At 44.9% G+C, this 23,026-nt stretch overlaps 1 protein-coding gene across 1 annotated transcript in view; it reads right to left on the bottom strand.

The window, feature by feature from the left end:
* Positions 1–23,026, bottom strand: part of ARHGEF17 (Rho guanine nucleotide exchange factor 17) — a 611,927-nt gene that overhangs the window by 77,252 nt on the left and 511,649 nt on the right. The window contains exons 6-10 of the mRNA XM_078658552.1: positions 18,487–18,663; positions 16,998–17,048; positions 8,632–8,741; positions 5,158–5,243; positions 1,899–2,017 (exon numbers count right to left, since the gene is read on the bottom strand). Of these exons, the coding sequence (XP_078514678.1) occupies positions 1,899–2,017; positions 5,158–5,243; positions 8,632–8,741; positions 16,998–17,048; positions 18,487–18,663 (543 nt within the window). The remainder of the gene's footprint in view (positions 1–1,898; positions 2,018–5,157; positions 5,244–8,631; positions 8,742–16,997; positions 17,049–18,486; positions 18,664–23,026) is intronic.

Below are 23,026 nucleotides of genomic sequence, written 5' to 3'. Positions count from 1 at the left end.
TTCTGTGACTGGTTAATATATGGGTATGTGCTGAACCTATCTGAATCTTGTGTTTCTGGCTACCCAAAAGTTAAGGGAACTAGGGAAGGTGAGGTTCCCAGCTCTTGCACTACCACCATCGTTCTACGGAAGTATATATGTACCGGTGCAGGTCTTGAGTGCCCTGACCTTTCTTTTTGTGCATTATATATATAGTTAATGTTAGTAAGATTATCTATCCTGTCACTTTAAATGTCTTGCATTATTCACTGTTGTGTAATTGCTATGTTCTATGACATAGTTGTATTCTAGTGAGTAGAATTGAACTGTCTGCAGTGGGATTGCTACTGTATCTCTGTGCTCTTACAATAAATATATAACTTCTTCATTATACATTGAAATATGTATCTATTGGATTACAACATAGTGCAGTTACAGCCTTTGTGCCAGGTGACCCCTCTCACCAAAGGCAGTGAAGATGCCTACTCCATGCAAGAATATCCAAACCATGAACACGCCGAAACGTAGACTCTGCAGCTGGCGATCAACAGCCTTCCTGAAGTAGCAATGAGAAACAAACCAATGGGCAGCCCATGTGTGGAAAACACTCCACCTTTAACAGCAAAATTTGCCAACTCACCCCTCTCCTCTACCATCCACCAAATGGCAATTCTAAAGTAAACCTAATTGCAAACCTTTGCTAAAAGGCCCATAGGATATTTCTAAGGGTAGCTCTGTCTCCGCCCTCACTTACTTCTGTTCCTGGGTCTCAATCCTTCAGCCACAGGAATGCAAACAACACCCTTCCACTGTCCATGAAAGCTTTGTACATTGTCCATCACATGTCAAGCAAAGGGCCATCCAAATGGATCCCTTTTGTTGCAGCAAACATAGCAAAACGGTCATGTGTGTACTCTACATACACAATGTACACATGCTCTTGAAATGCACGTGGAATGTCAGAACAAGGGTCTAGCTGTCGCATTAAACAGAATCTTTATCAGAGTGCAAGTGAGACTGGGAGGCCTGGTTCCTTCCTGAGGCACAAAAATTAATGAACACTTCAGGACTATTCATTCGCAAAAATGTGCACTCTGTCGCCACCCATTCAAGTCAATAACGTACGACCTGAATAGTATTCCCCCTGTGATAAAAGATGGCACCTTTGGTGTACCCAGCAAGTGCAAATAACCAGTTCCAGACCTCGGTGTTAACATGGTCAGTGCTAGTCCGCAGAAAGCATGTTGGATTAGCATTTTTGCCAGGCCAGTAAAAATCAGGATACCAGTTCCAGATGCAGTTGGGTTAATCATAGCAGGTGTGCACCCCGTTGTACTATGCAAGGGACATTTCTATCACAACAGGCTAAAAATCTAATTTTTGCAAATTGTGTATCTGCAGGACAACACAATGCTAGGTAGGGCATCCTCTAAATCCAGAGAGATTTCCCTTTGAGAAGGCCCTACTCAGTGTCACTCACCCTCAGTACTACGATTATGTGTTTTTCATGTATTATTCTGATCGATCACTACGAACATGTGCTTTAACTGTATTATTGATTCGCTTACTTGACCATCTACATGCAGTATTGATTTACCTGTACTTTTATGTTCCCTCACGCACCTACCCATCCCACTTACTACCTATAATGTCTGCATACTTAAGGACCTGTTATTCATTCTTTTGTTGGTATTCCCTACTTTGTAAAGCGCTCTGATATCTGCAAAGATCTTGTTCGCGCTATATAAAACTTTCAAAATAAAATAAATAAATACTACTGTGCAATGACTACTTCATGGAATAGATTGCTCCCTAATCAGTACTGTCCTCCACCAATCCCGCTCTTCCATAGTTCCCATTCCTCCCAATTCTTCCTCATCCAGAGTCTCCCCTCCAGTTTTCCCAACAATGCCCCTTACCTGATGAGGGAAGCTGAGTGTCTCAGAGAGCTTGCTTATTTGGCCCATCGTACTCAGGTCTTCATCCAAGCGGCCGATGGCTTTCTGGATGCTCTCTTTGTTCGTGGCCTGAGAAGCCCCTGGAATATCAAAGAATAGATTAGCTGAGAGGGGGAAAAACTATTATTTTGTATAAGGCTACTCATCCACAGGTTGCCCAGATCCCCTCACCGTGACGCTGCAATTTCCCTGAGTATGAAGTACATAGCATGGGGGACTCTACATTTGGTTGAGTGCTTTCTCTGGTCAAGGTAAACAAAGAGGCAGGGACAATCTCCCACCCTAGGACTGTCGCTGGTTCAGCTATCCAATCACAGGCAGCCCTTTGCACAGAGGCGGAGATTGCTCTGGTCCGGAAGATTATACGGGGAGGGCACTGTATCAAGGAACAACACTTGTCAAGGATGCTCTTCATCACACACCCTCTTATTAGTGGTTGCTGCCTACACACATGTGAAGCATCTGCTCTTTGCACTCCACTCACACTAAATCTTGAACAAGTTTCTTGCAGGTTTCCTGTGCCCAGAGAGGGATCAGCAGACCTGAACAACTGTTAACAAAGGTTGACAGGCCTATGGAAGCATTCAAGGTAATGTTAGAGAGTTACTAAGTGGGTCACGTATCAGAAAGTTCACATGCATTGGCCAGCTCTGAAGACGACTACTTCTGTTTTTAGACTGGGTCTGCTTTGTAAACCTCTATATCTTCACAAGAGATCTTGGAGCAATATTTTTCGGAGCCACATTTTGACTTTTGATGATCAATCATGTGTTTTTTCGTCACAATCCGACAATCAAAAAACAAACATTTCAACCAGAATTGTCAACTATAGTTTTATGCAAGAGGACAATATTTACGTGAAATGCATATACTACTGGCAGTTCTCGTCTGATCTGCGTGTACTCCGCATTAATAAAACAACGCTACATTGCACAGAGCCAGCTGCAATGGGAGTCAGGTTGGATTCTACAGGCAACTTCTTCCAGGGGTGGTGAAGTGTGTTTCAGATGTTGTGATGGAGCTTTGTGTGGGAATGAAAAAGGGAATTTTAGCCAGTCTCGAAGTTGCTGACAAGCCCGACTCACAGTCAGTCAGTCACAAATATTTTTGTTTTGTGTAGTCGCTGTTGTGATTTTGAGGATTTTCCCTGCACACAGTCTCTTGTTGGGATTTTAGTCTGGGCCACGTTCTCTTAATGTGATTTTAGACTGTTGGACACTCTGTTACTGGAGTCGTAGCCAAGTTAACTCCCACAAATAGGATTTTAATACCACACACGACTATTTAGATTGGTTTTATCAATGTTCCCCATCATAAAATGCATATTTAACTTCACTGTGATGTGTTTGATGTTTAACCTCACTCATGATGAGCAAGTTGGATTTTAGCAACGCCCATGGGCTTTTTGATAATTTTAATCCATATCATGAATGCCCGTTTGCCATCTACCCTCCATGCACTTTTTGAGCTTTCTTTTTAGGTGTTGGCTAAGTAGCGCTTGTGCCGTCTCTTCAAAACATGCTGTATTCAGGATATGGGCATAAAGCTCTTCCCACTTTCCGCCCATCTTTTTAATTGGCTCCTGTCCTTGTCCTTTGTACATGGTGGCTTTTCATTGGTCAATAGGCTTAGTAGTTCCTCCTTAGTACCGCCTTGTCTTTTCTTGTAACCTTCCATGAGGACACCCCCTGTTACATGTGTTGTTACTCCCTAGGTTTTAATTACAGCATCAGAGCACTATTTTCTTAAAGGGCTTCAGGCAGGACACATGCTTGGTCCTAGGCAAGGCTGGCAGTATTTATTTTACTCACTAGCACATCTCACATTTATATAGGAGACCTTCTATAAATGTCCATTTATCAGCTCCACACAGGGTACAGCCTAATCTGGAATTAATATAATAATTATTTTTTCACTTTTCAAAGCTACTCGTATATATGGACACCTTTTTTGGCCACATATGGTACTGCACCCTGCAACAAGGCTAGGTAAAAGCATTGGCATTTTAAATGCCATTAACTCCAACTCATGTGAGACATATTACATTTCCAATGCAATAGGGCTCACATTTGTTCAAGTTAAAGCTGTTGGTGTTGAAAATGACAATGTTTTTTACTTTTGCTTTTTGATACCTGTGGCAGTAGTGCTATGCAAATATAATAACTACTGCAAATAAAAAAATAAAAGTAAAAAATATTATTATTTTCAATGCCATCAGCTCTAACTTTAACAAATGCAAGACCTAACACATTGCAATTGCTTGTTTGGTATTGTTTTTTGGGGTTATGCACAAGTGTCGCTCGGGCCATCATAGGTCACGGTGCTGAAATTAGTTCTTTTCATAGGTAATATTTTCCCCCAATTATATAAGGTATTACAATAACTAGTAGATTAAAATAATATAATATAAAGTGAAAAAATAGGAGAAGAAAGGAATAGATTGAGAGGGAATCCTAAAGGTAGAGGAAGCGATGGAACATATATGGAAACCACTGGAGAGGAAATGGGTGTGATGACAGAACTCGTATGGAATAGGTAGGAAACTCCAGAGCAAAGGGTTGGGGTATGTGGAAAAAAAAACAGAGAGCGGACTGTAGTGCCCATGGAAACCAATCCAGGGAGTAAAGGGAAAACGATAGAGAGGAAAGCGATGGTGATAAAGAGAGCCCATAGAGACGTGGGCCTGGGTGTGTAGGAAGCCAACAGAGAAAGACCAATGAGCTGAGATACAGGGGACCAATAGAGACCAAAGCAGAAGATGAGGTCATGAATTGGGGCCCAAGTGATCAAACCATTAGCAGTGGGGCGCCTCCCCTGTCCTGCAAGCGGCTCAGTGTCATCTTAAGGATTTTGAGCCCTAGGTAAGACATATTAAGGGGCCCCCTCTTCATAACAATTTTGAATTGTATTTCCCACTTTTCGCGAACTGTATGCCAGATGATGACAAACAAACTTTGGGAAATGGGTTTGGCCCAAAAACTGTTGAACTAGGTCTTTCTGACGAACCCAAAAATCCTTAAGATGATATTGGAAAAAGAGAGCCAGAGGTAGATGTAGGCAGAGAAGAGTGGTTCAGATCAAGAAATAGACAGAGGAAAGCTAGAAAGGGATAGCATTTACTTTCGCAGGAAGCCCCTTGGAAGGCGGGAGCCCTGGGCAATTGCTGACTTCGCCCATGCCTTGAATCGTCCTTGAATCCACGCCCATTGACGCTACCAACCTTTCACGATGTCCACGTCTTCCAAAGGGAGCTTCCAGAGTAGCTTGTACTTGCTGGCTATGTCGATCATGCTTGCCGCAGTGTAACTAAAAAGAAAACAGAAAAGAGGCGAATGAGAGGGGGGATTCTCTCCATGGAAATGCTGCATCCACAATATGTACTCTGGGGTACGCAACGCTCACCTGACAGCCTACTTTTTGTTACAAGAGCTCCGCGCACCAGCAGAGCGGAATAATGCCCTAATGTTTTAATTACAGGCTTCACTGTATGTGTGATGGATGAGGTCATGAAGCAAACATCTGCATACGCAGAGGAATACTGTTATAAAAGCAGATTAATTCAAAACATAATGCGGTCTGCTTAAATAAAAATTAAAAAAAAGACACCTCCAAAAGATGTGCAACTATCACAGACATGGTTCACCTTGTTTAGAACTACAAGTCAATTGTTTTGCAGTTTAAAAGTAATAAGGAAAGGAAGAGGTCAACACAAATCAGTAATGTTCTTCAGAGGGCACCCAAATATATGGTTGGGGCATCACATAAGCAATTATGACAATCTCGACAGCGAAAGAGGAAAAACATAGCTAGGCAATAGGAAAAAAAAAACAAGGAAGAAAAAAAGAAAGGGAAAAAAAGTGTCGAAAAATAACTTACGAATAGAACATCTCTCCAGCACCAACATATAGAGGCGGTCGGACCTCCTTGCTTCGCTCAATCAGTGCCTTAAATGCATGGTTAAATGAGAGGGTATTTTATGTTTCTGCTTATTCCCATGCAGCTGACATTGACCCAAAAGGCGCTCAATCAATGTTTTTCACAATTTTTTGTTTAACTTTACTCTAATCAAACTAAACTCCAAGTCACAAGCAAAAGCACCAAGAAACGGACCCCTTCTCTACGGCCCAACTTAATGGGTCCTCTCACGTCAAGGTGGCGAGAAATCTGGGACTCTTGTTAACCAGGACCTTTCTTTAGAAGCACAGGTTCCCCCATCAGGCAGTACTTGCCACTGGCATCTCAAACGACATCAGCATATTCTGATGTGCATTGACCCGGAACCCCATTCCACAGTACCTATGGCTCCTACCCAGAGCCCTTTAGGCTCTGGGTAGGAGATAGACATAGAAAAACATAGCAGATAGACATAGAAAAACTCTCATCCAAACTCTTATAATAAGCAGAATGGATTACTGCAACGGACTATATATTTCAGCAAATGAAGAACAGCTAGATAAACTTCAGGTTGTCCAAAATACGGCAGCTAGACTGGCCCTCAATGCCCCTCCCAGAACGCCTTCCCGCCCTTTACTTCGCCAACTTCACTGGCTACCAGTAAAGCAGCGCATTAAATTTAAAATCTGTAATATTATACATAGATGCCTGTTTGGTACTAGCCCCAGTTATCTAAAAGAAAAATGTATACCTTACATCCCTGGACGTACACTACGTTCCAGCAACCATCTACTGCTACAGGTCCCAAAGATAAGAAGAGCCAGACAGGGAGGTCGAGCCCTGTCTTACAAAGGACCTATCCTCTGGAACTCTCTACCCACCGAACTGAAACAGACCAGGAATTTAGAACCATTTAGGAAGAAACTGAAAACTTACCTCTTTACCCTGCCTTAAAATTTATTTGATCTCCCCTCTTCAGCTCTAATTCATACAGTTAACGGTCTAAATTGACTCAGGCGCTTAACAAGCAAATAAATAAATAGACTATGGAAAAGCCACATCCATAAAAGCTCCCAGGGCTCGAGGGGGTCCAAAACGCAGTTTCCCGCCTCCTAACAGGATGGAGGCGAAGGGGCCATATCCCTCCCATACATAGGTCCTGTAGGGGATTCTTTAGAAAGCTTTGGCCATTGTCCATCACATATTACATTCCTCCACTCATCCATTTTTAGCAGCTACGTCTCGACATTACAGAAGCACTCAAGCTCTATCTTCTAGCACCGAAGTTATGGGATGGCAGCGCATACACCGGTGATGCTGGTCGGGAATTTTCCCATTCTATTTTACTCCTCTAGCAGCAGACATTGTGACGTCAGAACTCGATGGCAATAACTTATTATAGTACAGTTCTGATATAATCGTCGACTGAGTGCGTCACAAATCGCCGATTTCCGAGACTGCCGTTTATAGATGAATTACAAAATCTCACGTTTTTATAAAACTTTACATCTTTGTACCGAAATGAGCGCCACATTGCCCAACATGAACACTAGGTGGCGCCAATAAGCCTTTATTGCAAGTACTTATTAGAGGTACAGCATAACTAACACATTTCATTAAACGAACATAGATTTTGTTTTTTACGTGCATTAGTTAAGAAAGGTGCACAGGTTGGGTCCAATGTGCTACTTATATATAATGTTAGTTACTAAATGTAAACTTTATTTACTTTGGCAAAGAAAAACGGTATCACTTTTATAGCCAATAGCCATTCATAATTTCCTAGGAGCAACATGGCAGCGACCAATTTCAAAGGTTTTCAGGAGAAGTAAACTGATTGATGTGCGTGTGCCCTCGCAAACCAGGCGGGCACTCCCCCGCCAGCAGGCTGCTGGCCCTCAGGAATGCCAGCTATGCCAGGGACCTGCCAGGAAGGCAGGCACCCTGGCCGCAGCTGCAGCTGATGGAGGTGAGCGCCGAGCCCTGGGGCGGTGCCAAGCCTGCTCTCCGGCGGGGGAGGAGGGAAGTGGGAAGCTATTCAGAATCCGTCCTGTGGGGGAGGCCGGCGGAGGAATGCCACCTCCCTTCCACCCGTGACTCATGTGAGCACTACCCGCGCTCACCTCAGGCAGGCTCGCTGCTCTGGTTACTCAGCAACACCACTTCTGCCTGCCCCCTCCAGCAGCACGGGCTACCTTAAGCCTGCCTGAAGCAGGTTAAGCTCTTTGACGCCAAGGACCTTATGTTAGTAAAGGGTCGCGATATAACTCGAATGGTAACGAAAGTAAACATAACCAAAGAGCATGGGCGGGGGAGGGACAGTGGACTATTTTCTCCAGAGTAAAATGTTGACTAAGTGTCGGTAAACAAAAAACCTGATATTTTGGGTTTACTTATAGAAAATGGAGTGGCAGCACGGATTTTAAATAAAAAGTTATGGCTCGTTCTTTTTACAAATTACTGTGTGCAGTGGTAATCTCTGGAACGCCAAGTCATCCTTAGAATTACAATTAAGGCTCCCTGTTTTCGGTTTCTGTCCATTTTTTACAACCTACAGTTAGAATACAAATGCAAAGAGCTTAGTTGTCTTGCTTGTCTTGAGAGAACCAGTGTGCATCTGCGCTTCAAGCATTACTTCTTGCCCCTCTGAGAAACAAGTATGATCCTAGAGTTAGTGGGTGTGTAGAAAGAGCCATCTTATAAACTAACCAAAAAGACATCCATCAGTCAATCTTCTGACAACAGATGTTGCCAGGGGATGGCAACAGAATAATGTTCTGGCAGAGGTACTGGTACTTACAGGCTCATGGAGCTGCGGCGAAGCGACCCCGACTTGCGTTTCAGTGTGGTGCAAACCAACAAGTCTGTAAACAGGAAGAGGGAGCGGTCCTTCTTGCCACCGACAGCTTTCTGCAGGAAAAATCGGAGAGAATGCATCACAAGATACTGTCACAACAACACAGTGTAGCATTCTCCTAGAATTGCAACAATTTTATAAACTGATCCCTGGGTACAATGACACCCAGATGCAGCCTGCATTTATTGCAGACACCATGGTATGGCGGAACATCAAGAGAGTGAGCTCAGAACTCAAGAACCTCCGTTGTGGAGTTGAAGACAAGAGAAAATCACTGCATCGTTCAGAAGCCCAGTACAGCAGGAAATTAATGAACAATGGAAAACCATCAAACTATGTGTGTCTGCAAATGCATCGAAGACGACTCGAATAGGTGGAATAAGAGGGCAATCTCTCTTCATCCTCTGGTATTGATTGCACAGCATGTTGTTTGGGGTGTTTTCTCAGGTCGCGAGGCACAGGACACTTGGACCAATATGGAGTCCTTTATTGTGTTAAACAGCAAGCCGACACGTGTTTCATCGCTTTTGCGAATCCTCAGTGCTATATCGGCTGTATCAAAATCAGAAGGTCGCGCAGCTGGTGATACTTCCGTCCCAGCCGGGACCCGTGACAGTCAATGTGGAAAAAAACAGGGGACTGGTCTCCGAACAGTGTGAGGAGCCTGTAGAAAAATCGTCATGTGTCAGATACAACGTTGTTGAAATGAGTGGCCTTCTGATTAAGTAGTGATGCACACTAGTTGCATTTCGTGGTGTTCTAAAGGGGCATTATTGTCACAACACCCCAGTCTGAAGTTGGGTACAACTTCATTAGCTTTCGAGAGGACGCCAGAATCTTAGTGTCTCCAAAAGCAGCATTCAGCGTGTACTCTCCACGGGCTGTGTTCCTGTTTGGACCAAACAGGAACACAGCCTGTGGAGAGTACACGCTGAATGCCGCTTTTGGAGACACTAAGATTCTGGCGTCCTCTCGAAAGCTACTGAAGTCGTACCCGAAATGCAACTAGTGTGCATCACTACTTAATCAGAAGACCACTCATTTTAACGACGTTGTATCTGACACATAACGATTTTTCTACAGGCTCCTCACACTGTTCGGAGACCAGTCCCCTGTTTTTTTTCCACATTGATGGTCACGGGCCCGGCTGGGCCGGAAGTATCACCAGCTGCGCGACCTTCTGATTTTGATACAGCCGATATAGCCCTGAGGATTCACAAAAGCGATGAAACACGTGTCGGCTGGCTGTTTAAAACAATAAAGAACTAATACAGAAACACTTAAAACTGTTCAACAGGCTTTTCCATTGTGGCTTTGGATTACTATTATTAATAAGAAGAATTGTATCCATCGTGTGGGTGCATGCATCCTGCGTGCAGACTTATTTTGAGCGAGAGAAGAGTCTACAAATGCATTTACGAGGCCTTACAAGGGCATGTGAGGCTACACCTGGTCAAAGAGTTTGTGTTTGCAAGGAGGTTTTGGCTGAGCATATAAAATCTTTGCCTGGCCATATAATGATGTGATTTTACATTAGATTTTATATGCCTGGGCATTTGAGACTATGCCTGTGTAGAAAGCTGTCTCTCTATAAAGTGCACTAAAAAGAAGTACACTGCACAGAGAGTCCAGTGGCTCCCCAATTGGTTTACAGAGGCTGAAGTAGATATTACAAACACTCTTTTGTGGTAGTGTAGGCTTATCAGAGGATAGTGCTAAGCATTTGTTGTACTCAGAGGCAATAAATGAGACACACACTCAAAGAATACATCTGAGACCAGATTAGAAAAATAACACTTCTTTTTATATATTTTGTAAAGCCAGGAACTTCGTTCAAAAGTAAGCACTGTTTTTGTTAGCAATTGTTACAGGTAAGTAATTGTTTCAAGGCGTGCGCCTTTACGCACAATGCAATGCTAAGGAAGGAGAGGAGTTGGCCTAACGGCTAGGGCGCTCGACCTCGGACCTGGGGATCTGGGTTTGAGTCTCGGTAACGACGCCAAAACCTCCTGTGATTCTGGGCAAATCACTTAATCTCCCCGTGCCTAAAATGAATGTGTGTCCGTCCTCATGTAACTTAACTTGTGCTATCTAAAGCGCTCTGATACCTGATTCGGGTCTAGTGCGCGCTATATAAAACTCTTCAAAAAAAAAAAAAGGAAGGCAAAGTCATATATGCATTCCAATAATTACAGTCTGTTTCAGGGCAGGTTCACCTTCTGGGTTTAGGGTTGAGGTGAGCAAAGGTCTAAAGCACTACCAGCAGTTCTTCAAGAACGGCCCCAGTTTCCCTGGCAGCAAGGTGCTGGTGAGATTGGTTGCTGTGTGATACGAAGAAGGGGGCCACCTAGAAACAGGCTGCACAGGACGACTTGGGGACAAGTCCGGGAGCTCCCAAATGGGAGCTTAGGTCACAAGGGGTCTTGGAACAAGGGTGCACAGCTGATTCTTTGGTACCCAGACCAGGCAGCTCAGGTGCAGAGTGATTAGGTCGGCTGACCTTGGTACGCAAAGGTGCTCCTTGGTCAGTGTTTGGTGCAGTGCGTCTGTTACCCTAGGGGTGGGTGCTGCACGGCTCTGGTTGGTCCTGGTGTCTTCACACTCAGCGGGGAGACAGATCTGACCTTCCAGAGCATGAGCACCTTCTCCTGGTTGTCTGCGGCGTTAGTCAACCTGGGGAGCTGCAAGTCAGTGAACCGGACTCTGGTTGTTGGTGCCTGTGGTCTATAGGGGAGTAGCTCCAAGGTAGACTGTAGGCTATTTTCGAAGTGCTGGCAGACTACCCGAGACTGTGGTAGGTCTTCAACTTGCAGAACGAGTCACTCCATTGCGACTGTCAAGAGAGTTGCAAGCAGGCAGGGTTTCACGTCACAAGTTCACAGTGCTTCTGCAGTTCTTGCCAGGCTTGACTCTTCTTCATTCTTCTTCACTTGATCTGTCGAATCTGAGTTTTTGGGTTCAAGGGGGCCACCTAAATACTTCATTTAGGGGTGCTAAGGGGAGTGACAGGTAGTAGCCAATGTACTACCTATCTTTAGGGTGTCTAAACTCTATATGACCACTTCCTTTAGGAAATGGGCCTAACCCTGCCCCTAGAAGGCTAATTCTGTCCAAAACAAGATGGAGGAATCTGAAATGGTGGGGTGGTGCTGGTTCGGTGTGGGCACACCTCCTAATCTTACTAATGTTCCTGCTTGTGTTGCTGCACACAACACACTAGTGGTCGGTAGGTTTTCAGGGGTGACTTCCAAGGTGCCTTCTGGGTGAATTTATTAATAAATCCAACACTGGCATCAGTGTGGGTTTATAAAGATGAGGTGTTTGGTACCAATCATCGGGGGGTACAGTGAAGCTATCATGTGTTTGGGGTATTCGGAATCACGAGTGTCCAGGCCATGTACTCATTATGGCTTCCCTGTGCACTTGTGACATCCAAGAGTGAACTTAGATATCACAGGGACATATCTGCTCAAGCAAATATGCCCAGACATGGGTATAGGTACATGCTGACTTAGGGCTGTGGGGCTGCTGTAGGGGTCAGTTACCTATACCACATGTGGTGCTTCACAGGCATGGCACACAGTGATGTGTGCCATGTCGATTCTTCATTTTTCTCTGCACCAAGACACGCAGGCTGCAACGGCGGTTTGCAATAGCTTGGTGCTGCAGCCCTTTAGTCCCAAAGCCCCAGGTACCCTGGGTACCATTTACAAGGGTCCATTATGGAGTCTAAAGTTGTGCCCATTGTGGAACACTGTTATAGTTTAGGGAAAGAACACTGGTACTTGGGACATGGTTAGCACGAACCCAGTACACTTTCAGTCAAAGATGCATCAGATACCAGACTAAAAAAGTGGGGGGTAACCTTGTCAAAAGGGGCACTTTCCTACAGTCTGGAAATATGATGATTGTACTTGAGCATTATATGGTTACGTTTATGATGGAATGACCCTGTGTTGATCACTGTTGTATCTCGGGCATACAATGCAGCACTCTGTTTTATATATGGGTGAAAACGTAATAGCGTTATCTAATTTAGTCTTTTTTTTTTTTTTGCAGAGTTTTATATAGTTCGAACTAGACCAAAACCGAATCAGGTATCAGAGCGCTTTACATATTTTCCAGTCACGTTACATGAGGACAACGTTTCATTTTAGGCACGGGGAGATTAAGTGATTTGCCCAGAATCACAGGAGGTTTTGGCGTCGTTACCGAGACTCGAACCAGGATCCCCAGGTCCGAGGTCGAGCGCCCTAGCCCTCTCCTCTTTCCTATTATGGTAGCTTGCTTTTTTTGTAAGCCTTTCAAATTCATTGATATCACTTCCTGGAAAGTTAAGAAATGTTGAGAGCCATGAGAAGTTCCTGTGATGTCATAAAGGGTGTGCCAAAGTGTGTAATGGCACTTCTGCTACCCCTGGAATTTTCGTGAATCGAAATCCATGTCTGGCAAAGCTTTCTTTCACCCCTTCGCTCACACCAAATCACCTGGTGATCAGGCTCCATCAATTCCAACATGAAGAAGGAAAAAGGTATGATTCCCTCCCCAACAGCATCTATGTAGCATATGCCGGCATCCTCCCTAGAACCAACTCCAGCAGTGCCGTCCTGGTACTCCAGTCTCTACACTGCAGCTCGTCTTCTCACCAGAGCCCTCTCCTTTGACCAATTACCCACATGCCTGATGGCTCGTCACTTGCTAACTGGAGAAGCTCACAAGATCAAGAAACTAAGTGAAACACCCACTTCAATCAGCTGTCGAACTTGGTAACAAACTCCTTCCTAGCTCTAGTGAAGTTCAAGTGAAGAGGTGTCCAGTCAGTGCTGCTCGCCAGAGACCACAATCTTTCAGAGAACGAAGATCTTGAGACACTCCTAGAACAAGCATTGGAAATGCAATAGGTCTCGCAGCATTAGAGTTAGTGCTTTTAGAATTGTTTATGGGTTTTTTTGTAAATCTTTAGCATTTTTGTTTCCTGTAGCCAATGCTAAAGAATAAAAAAAAAAAAGCCATAAACATTTCTAAAAGCTCTAACTCAAATGCTCCGAGACCTATTGCACTGTGTGAGGGTGAGGAGTTGAGGGTGAGTGAGGGTGAGGGTGGGTGAGGGTGAGTGAGGGTGAGTGAGGGGTTGAGGGTGAGTGAGGGGTTGAGGGTGAGTGAGAGTGAGGGAGGGTGAGAGTGAGGGTGAGTGAGGGTGAGGGTGAGTGAGGGTGAGGGTGAGTGAGGGTGAGTGAGGGTGAGTAAGGGTGAGGGTGAGTGAGGGTGAGGGTGGGTGAGGTATTGAGGGTGAGTGAGGGTAGAGGGTGAGAGAGGGTGAGGGTGAGTGAGTGTGAGGTGTTGAGGGTGAGTGAGGGTGAGGGTGAGGCGTTGAGGGTGAGTGAGGGTGAGTGTGGGTGAGGGTGAGTGAGGGTGAGGTGTTGAAGGTGAGGGACGGACCCATATCATATTGTTTAGTACCTTGTGTATTTCCGGAAGCCATTCATATGCCCTATGTGTTTATTGAATGATCTGAAAAACCCACTGATGTCTTATGCATTCTTTCTTGTCAGTGAGTATCGTGCACCTAAATAGTGGTGTTAGGTTATCTTAAGAGGAAGTTGATTCCTAGGACACAGTAATATAACATAGCTTAACTCAATGGCACACATAAATGTTTGTATTGTCAATGAATTAGAGGCTTTTCACATTAATAAGCGCAATGGGAATCCATCTTTCTCTGTTCTTCCGTGCAGCTGTTCTACCCCATCCTATGAGTATTAAATAATGCGCCATTTTGTAACAATGGCTCACAGGAGGTTCAGTTTCTCTCTTAAATTGAAGCACATGGCACTTTGAGCCAACGAAAATCAGAACGTTCGGGGACTCGTGATTGCTTTGAACTTGAAACACGTATGTTTGAATAAAAACAATTTCACAGCTTAGATAGCAAATAAACATCTTTGTATATTAGTTGCTCTTGTCATCATCACTACATACTTGTAAGTAGCGGATGCTGTACGCAGAGGTTAGCGAGTTTGGGAACTTCACGAGGACAGAGCTGTGCAACCTGCAAGAGCGCGCGGATGAAGGAAGAGAGAAAGAACAAAAGACGCAAGGCGTCGGAGCATTAATCATGCTCAGCTGCGAGAGCTCGAGTATGCACCGGCATGCATATATCGTAATTAAAGCGAGGCTTCCCCTGTACACCAATAAATAGAGTCAGCCCGGTAGCACACTTTAGATGAAGCTTCCTTCTGAGAATAGCGAAGAAATATTGCCGGGTGGCATGCGCGAGGCAGGAGGTCAAGCAGAGCTCCCTGTTCCCCGCAGTGAATCCTATATCAAAAGTAAACTCGACCTACTTGCAGCGTCCCTGTTTATTTTTAAATGAGGTCGCAGTATTGATCCGGCAGCAGACGGAGAGCAATGGATGTGTGCCGGGCTCGCGGGGCGATCGGCATTCGTTTAGTGCTTTTGTCTCTAAGGTTGTCTTTTTAGGCAGTGGCGTTTTGACAAGCCTCCCTTTTGCATTACTGTCTTACACTTAGGAGGCGGAGGCACCGTGCCAGCTAGGTACTCATCCGGGAGACTAAATCATCTTGAAAGTGTTCTGTATGTGTGTGCTCGCGCCACGGTTGGGTCTGTCGTTGTTAAACTGTTGTTTCCTGCTGCGCGTGTGATGAACGGAGGGAAGAGAGGGGAGGGGGGAGGAGAAATGCGACACGGCGGGAAGGGGAGGGGGCGGAGCGGGTAAAATAAACAAACAAGACGGAGGGAAGAGAGGGGAGGGGGGAGGAGAAATGCGACACGGCGGGAAGGGGAGGGGGCGGAGCGGGTAAAATAAACAAACAAGACGGAGGGAAGAGAGGGGAGGGGGGAGGAGAAATGCGACACGGCGGGAAGGGGAGGGGGCGGAGCGGGTAAAACAAGACGGACGTGCACGCGCTTTTAAGCTCAATGCGCATGCGCATTGAGCTTAAAAGTCACGGGCACTGCAAGGAATCGCCACGATTCCTTGCAGTGGATAAAGAGTGGATAAGCCCCCATAGTCTCGCTTGCTCGATGCGCATGCGCATCGACAGGCGAGACCTAAAAACCACCACCCCTTGCGTCTTACACAATTCCTCCCACCTGCTGGCTACTTCCTCTAAACTCCTGCATCCCATAGCCCTCTCAAACCATCTGTTGCGGAGCCCTCCTTCTTCTAATCGTATTTTTTAAATATAATGCTTTATGCCACACTTATGACATTTCTAAGCATTGTAAATAGCAGGTGTTACTATTGCTGATTGTAACGGTTCTCCAATCTCTGAAGGATGGAAGGTTGAGCTGGCCTTGCTGGGATTTAATCTTGAGATCTGCAGTCACTGGGAAAGCACAGGTTCCCCACCCAATCCCAGCACTGCTCTCATGTTATGAGAGCAGCACCAGGATTGGTCTAAGTGACCTGGTCTGCTGCTCAGACAGTGACCGGGAGCCTGTGGCTTTTCTCCAACCCAGCTGGGTTGGAGAAATAGAAGTGTTCATGCCTGTTAGGCCAGCATAAGACGGCTGGCCAACTGACATGCGCACTTATAAGTGCCCACCATTCCTCCCTGTCATGGCCCGGCCCTGCTCTACATACGCATGCCTAGGCCAGAGCCAGTCACAGAAAAATTAAATAAGATTATTGTTTTATCATCATTTAATTTTTCAATGAATGACCGAGCTGTGGCGCGACGCTCCTTGGCCATTACGGAAGAGCCGCCCCTGAGTTAGACTATGATGAAACGCAGGGATACATTACTTCGAGCCACATTCAAAGCTTGCTACACCAGAGACTACTTTGTCGCTGAACTGGGAAAGTTTAAAAGTAACGTTTATATCCATATCACGTCACCATTGTGCTGTAGACAATTCTGTGGAGGCGCGAAGGAGAGATGGAGGCGGAGAGGGAAGAAGCGACCCGTTCTCTTGCAATAAAAAGTTGTTTGGGGGGGGGAGCACATTCTGGACTACAAATATAGGAATGTAAATAAAAAAATCCGTAGTAGATGAGTTACATGGAACTGTGAACTGCCTGTAACAACTTTGTATGGAGTGGGTTAAATAAATCAGTATTTTTTAACCTTGGTGCTAACATATACCATAGGCTTAGTGACACTGGGAGTTCCGCCCTTTAACAAGCACAAGACTTTTTCACCAGAGAGGTATTTTAGGAAGTTAGTTCAATAAAGGAAGTAAACCCTAGCTCCTTTAAGGAATCATATGGATTTCCTTGACAGACAGAGAAGGGCCCTGTTACACCAAAGTAGCAACAAGCATTTGCCAAGAAAGGGAGCTCTTACCACTTCAACCACCATTTCCTGGCGCAGGAACCTGCGTAGAGGGGCTTGGAGCTGTGGAAAGAGAAAACAGTAAGTGATCGATTGGCAATATTCAACTCTGCTTCTGTCTGGAGATAGCAGAAGAGGGCATGGCAGGTGGGAACACAAGGCATATGGTTAAGATTGCAGCCTTAACATTTCTGTCAGTAGTAATAATCTGTAGAAATAGAAATTTACATCAGGGAACCGGACATACGGGTTGGCCGAGCATGTCCACGGAGCACGTCAAGCAGCCTTTACATGCTCGTCTTCTATCCTGGAGAGGTTTGTGTTTCTTTGGAAGACATCAGTGGCCTTAAAATAACCAAACGGTGAGGCAAGGACTGCATCAGGCACAACTGAAGGCCCCTAAGTGCGAACTAAAGATTCCAACCTACAACATTTACTATCTACTGAATGCTCCACTGGTCTATACAGGGGTCTGAGACAGGGACCGTCATATGTACTCAGGACAAGGAGCTCTATCAGGGTCAAAGATCTTACACATACGTTCATGACGAGCATGAATGGATTACTTATGTAACCGCCCAACAAATAGAATGATTGCTTATCATTGTCACGTGATAGGTCATTAGACATGATTATCCACTGTAACGTTAAACTGTAAAGCCGAAGTAAGATTTTATGCATGCCACCTGGCTACCAACAACTACAATGACATATGCAAAGTGTCTTTCAGTGCTGGCATGTTTTCTTATGAAATACTCAATTTGTAACATGTACAATCTCTCCAAAAACTAATAAAACAGATCAAACAAAAAAAAATGAATGGGATTACTTATTGTTAGAATTTACTGACATATTAAACTACACCTGGTAAAGAGATCAAAGCAAGGACAATGGACTTGACTCGTAAGATGTTTGCAATCGTACACTAAAGTACATTTTTGGGATGTGTGGAGTAGAAGTGTCGGGATGAGCCTGAAAATCTGCAGTTTCACCACTGGGGTGACACTGGCTTGCTTATAGGCAGTAGCCAGATCCTTCAGAGTGGGGCACAATTTAGCAAATGTGAGATTTCTGAGATGTAAGGAGTCCCACACTCCTTACATCTCAGTAGCCCAAGATCACACATTAGAGCAAGAACCCAAGTGTTCTGAACCCACAGGAGACACATTAGTGAACAGATCACATCTCTGAGCAGGGCACATTGTGAGACCGTGCATTTGATTGATCAGTGACTGAAGCAGCACGCTGCCCTCAATTATCCTCAAAGTGAACACACCTTTGTCACTACTGCGGGTTATAAATGTACTCTGCACCATTCAGTACAAGCAGTATGACTCAAGGACCAAGTATTTAATGACATTCATGCTCACTAAAAGACCTTCCAGTTCCTGCTCTTCCCTACCCTAGCAAATTTACTCTACTTGCATTCTATTGCTCCGATGTCTGTGGGTGAGATATGTACTAAACAACTATGCATACGTAGAGATATTAAGACACTTACATCCTCCATTCCTTCGATGTGCGCCTCCACCTCCTGCACGATCCTGGTGTCCCTCTCGGCTTCCTCCGCACTCCTCATTCCTTTATTGATCCGCTCCGCGAGCTGCTTGATGTTCCTCTGGGCATCCATCAGGCAGGGGTGATCTGGGTGGTCCTCAGGTGTGTGCTTCAGCAGGTCCTAAAAATAAAAAAAAACAACAACTTATAAAACAGTTACATATGGAAGGACAAATCCCAGTGGGACCTCTTAGAGCTCAGGAAGGATGGGAACGAGAACTTGCACAAGCAAGAAATGGAAAGAAGGTCACACAGCTTCGGACGCCAACTTGCGAGACCAAAATATGGAGGAAGCACTTCATCCAGAAATAAATAAAGCACTTGACACAGTACTGCTGGAGACAAGGGGGATAATCTTAAATTAGGGCTTTCTCTATCCAGTCTCGCTCTCCTGCTTATCTTTAGCCAGGGCGTAATTTAGTTTTAGGTTCAGATATGTAGATTTATAGGTGATGCACCATAGCTGGAAGGTGGGCCTGGCTTTTAATGGTACCTAATGGAGTTTTTCGGAGACTGGGGGAGGTATGGCTGAAACTGTTTGAGAAGGTAAGGGTTCTGGCTGCTGAATTCTTACCTCTGATGGAGTAAGGCCAGAAAAGATAGTGGAGCCCAGCTAGGATGGAATAACCAATATCAAGTCTGGAATTTATGCTGCACAGTAATTTTTAATTGCCAGTTAGATGTTTTACATATTTGTGCGAGCCGAGGAAGACAATTGCATCTTTCCCTGCATTACTAATGTGTGGAGGAAGGGTTAGGGAGGAATCCAGGGTGCAGTGCTTAATTTGTGCCAGTGTATTCCGGTGCTCAGCACCGCCGCTTATATGCGAATCCGGCACCTGCTAATAAGAATCCACCACCTGGTGGCGCTGCATGTGTCATTTAAAAATAAAGTTCATTGGTGGAGCATTTCATTGTTTAATTTATCTTAAAAAAATTATAAAACTTGGACTTTAAAGTGACATGCGGGTTGCGCCAACTACATTTGCCCCATGAGACATACTGTAGGCCCTGGCACTTAATTTTTGGGAAATTAAGTACTGAAAGGGCGGTTCCCATCAATTGTAACCTTCTTGAGAGGGAGGCCCAGCTTGCATTTCAGTGAGGGGGAAGAGGAAGAACTCCATTTTGCTGGGGTTGAGAAGCAGAAAGTTTTCAGCCATCCAGTTCTGGAGTCCACAGGGCGTGAGGGCATGCAGCATAGCTATGACGACAACAGGCGAAGGGGAGGCCAATGTGCGCGTCATGGCCATAGAGAGGACACTCAGGACGTCTCGAGCATCCGACTCAGTGGCTCCTGATGCAGACTGGACCCAGACGGTGCGAGGGACGGGAGCAGAGGCCTTCTGTAACAGGCCACAAACTTGGAGAAAACTGATTTCACTATATTTCTGCTATCTACATAATAAAAAAAATACGATAGCTACATTCACATTAGCTTCTAAATGTGAAATATAGACCAGCATTTACAGTAAAATCAGTTTGTTCCATTTTTACTCTAAACAAACAAAAAGAATCGTTTTTCATATAGTGCTTCATACGGCGCTTCTTTTTCTAAGTGCTGAAAATAATGGATGTTACTGTAACCCATTTTAATGTACTCTATTTACCGACCTCAAAACTCAAAAGGATGGAAGGCTAACTGGGTCTGTGAGCTTTAAATCACTGCATGATTCTCGGAGGCTTGTCAATTCAACTATCTTGCAGAACCATAACCTTCTGGCAAATGGCAGCAGAGGAACTGGATAAAAAAAAGCAAATGAACTAACTGGAGCAGTCCAGAACTGAACAATTTCCAAATAGCACCGCCATCTTGCATTTTACTGTTTGTTAATTTGTAGAATAATATTTTATTTCACAATCAGATACTTTTAAAACTACCACTCGTCGACTGCTCAAGCACGAACTTCTAGCATGGTCAAAAAATCCTTAAATTCAATTTACAATGTATTATGGTGGTTTGTATACCCTTTTATGATTTTTAATAAAATCAAATAAAAGTATTATGACTTGACACTGCATGATTCCATGAGCTATCTTAGTGTAACATTAGTTTGCACCGCTAATTTAAAAAAAAATCAATGGCTCGAACTTCTTTGTTAAAATGAACGCTAAATGATTTTTAAGTAATGCTTTTGTTGCACACAGTTTCACAGTCTGTTATCTCCATTTGTGGTCTGGTGTAAACATCTTTCAGTGACGACTGACGAGCGCTGCTCCATGCCGCAACTACAAGTGGAAAAAGTTGTAGATTGTTTTCTCCTGGTTTCAGTTTTTTGCAGAGAATCTGTGACACGTGCCCTGGGGCCCAATTATTACATTAGCCCTATGGAAGGCTTTACAGTAACACCTTCCTTGTGCACATATGTCAAGGGGCCCCTGTAGGAGGAAGTCCCTGACGGACGTACGGACAGATGTGGAGTGCGGCTGACACAGCGATTGCATACCTGTGCGACAGACAAGATTAATGCAACACCGTGGTACTAGGGATGGGGCGGGGCCAAAGGCCAGGGCGTCAAATGGTGCGTGAAAGCACAGCTGGAGCCAGACAGGTGTCTGATGGGAAAGTCAATTTAGAAATATGTTAGATGCAAGGAAGGAAGACAGTGAGTGGCAGGACAAACAGGCGAAAAAACAAGCTAGATCACAGCAGCAACCAAGCACGACGGTTTTATGTGCCTGCAAAAAGAAGAAAGTTGAAGGAAAGACTTCTTGAGGAGGAGATCAGAGGGAAAAGGTGAGACTGTTGAGTGAACCATTCAGGAGAGAGTGGGTGGAGATGGTCCATGTAAAAACTAAAACAGGGAGGCACTTAGTAGCACTTTACTGGAAAGTCACTCTGGACCAAACAAAACAAAACACTTAATAAGTTACCTCATGAAATGCAGTGCCGTAAAATATCTGCGTCAACCGGAGAATTTAGGAATTTTATGAAGTAGGTCCCGGGCTCACTGTGCCACTGGATTCAAGCTAGCCTGGCTGATGAGTGGTGTTAGCCTGAAATCGGTCCCAGGATGCTTGTTTTCAGTCCAGGGAGTTCCTGGCTTGGCAGGCCAGGCTGCACTGTTCCCATGAGGCATAGGGTCAAGACTGATTTGAATATGGCCGGGTCTGAACTGGGGTGGCTGAGTGAGCAAAAGAACAATGGATTTAAGCCAGATCTCTTGACTGGGGGTGAATGTTTGATTTGCTCTGCATTCCGTCCATCATCTGCGTGTCGTTTACAAGTCTAGCGCATGCCATCGTAACCCATACGGTTCATCTCCTTCACTGAGTCCATCTCGGACCACAGGATGAGTTCTTCTACATGCAACTGTACCTGTATCACTCAAATCTGTGGCTGTTATATTTTCAACCTCGTTGGTACAAAAGGGGGTGGTGATGGACGGAGCATCTGAACCAATCAAACACTCACACATAGTCAACAGATCTAGGTTTAATCCATCACCGTTCTTTAGCCCACTCTGCCACCCCAGTTCAGACATGGCCATATGCAAATCAGTCTGACCCTGTGCCTCATGGGAACAGTCCAGCCCGAACTACCAAGCCATGCCTTCCCTGGACCGGAAACAAGCTTCCTAGGACTGGTTTCTGGCATTTCAGCCGTCTTCAGCCCGGCTTGCTTGAATCCAGTGGCAAAGTGAGCAAAGGACTCACGTCTGAGCATACCCTGCCAACTTATGGCAAACAAAGCAGTACAAAAGGGGGTGGTGATGGACGGAGCATCTTAACCAATCAAGCACTCAAACCCAGTCAACAGATCTGGGTTTAATCCATCACCGTTCTTTAGCCCACTATGCCACCTCAGTTCAGACATGGCCATATGCAAATCCGACTGACCCTGTGCCCAGATCGGTTGACTGGGGGTGAGTGTTTGAATTGCTCAAGCGCTCTGTCCATCATCCCCCTTTGTATCGCTTTGTTCACCCTAAGTTGTGAGCTAAAGAATGGTGATGGATTAAACCCAGATCAGTTGACTGGGGGTGAGTGTTTGATTTGCTCAAGCGCTCCGTCCATCATCCCCTTTTGTATCGCTTTATATTTTCAACCTCAGCTCTCAGTCATTACAATCTCTTCTGCAACTTCTCAGGTTATTGTTAGTATAAGTTACCCAGATCTTCTTGTCCTGACCCACATTGATTCTCCGCGCTGGGTATGTCACTGTTAAGATATCAATAAGCAATCTTCAAATTATTCCCATCACTCTTAGTCGTTCTTTTCCATTGGCTCCTCGTGGCTGTGTACGCCTGCCACGTATCTGCATTTGAGCTTTGGTTTCTCTTCTGTTCCATTTCTGTTAATCATACCTGGCTTCTCAACTATGGCTATCAAGGCCTTTATTTAAATGTCTGCCTGCCTCACAAGTCCTAGGAAGCCATTATGTGCCATCTTCCAGGCAGAAGCTGCAGCCACCTTTTGGAACTTACATGTATTTGAGGGAGAGGAGTTGGCCGAACGGCTAGGGCGGTCGACCTCGAATCTGG

Source organism: Lissotriton helveticus, chromosome 8 (assembly GCF_964261635.1).
Source record: "Lissotriton helveticus chromosome 8, aLisHel1.1, whole genome shotgun sequence".
Classification (NCBI taxonomy): domain Eukaryota; kingdom Metazoa; phylum Chordata; class Amphibia; order Caudata; family Salamandridae; genus Lissotriton; species Lissotriton helveticus.
Note: the sequence above shows the minus strand (reverse complement) of the source record. Positions and strands in the feature narration are given on the sequence as shown.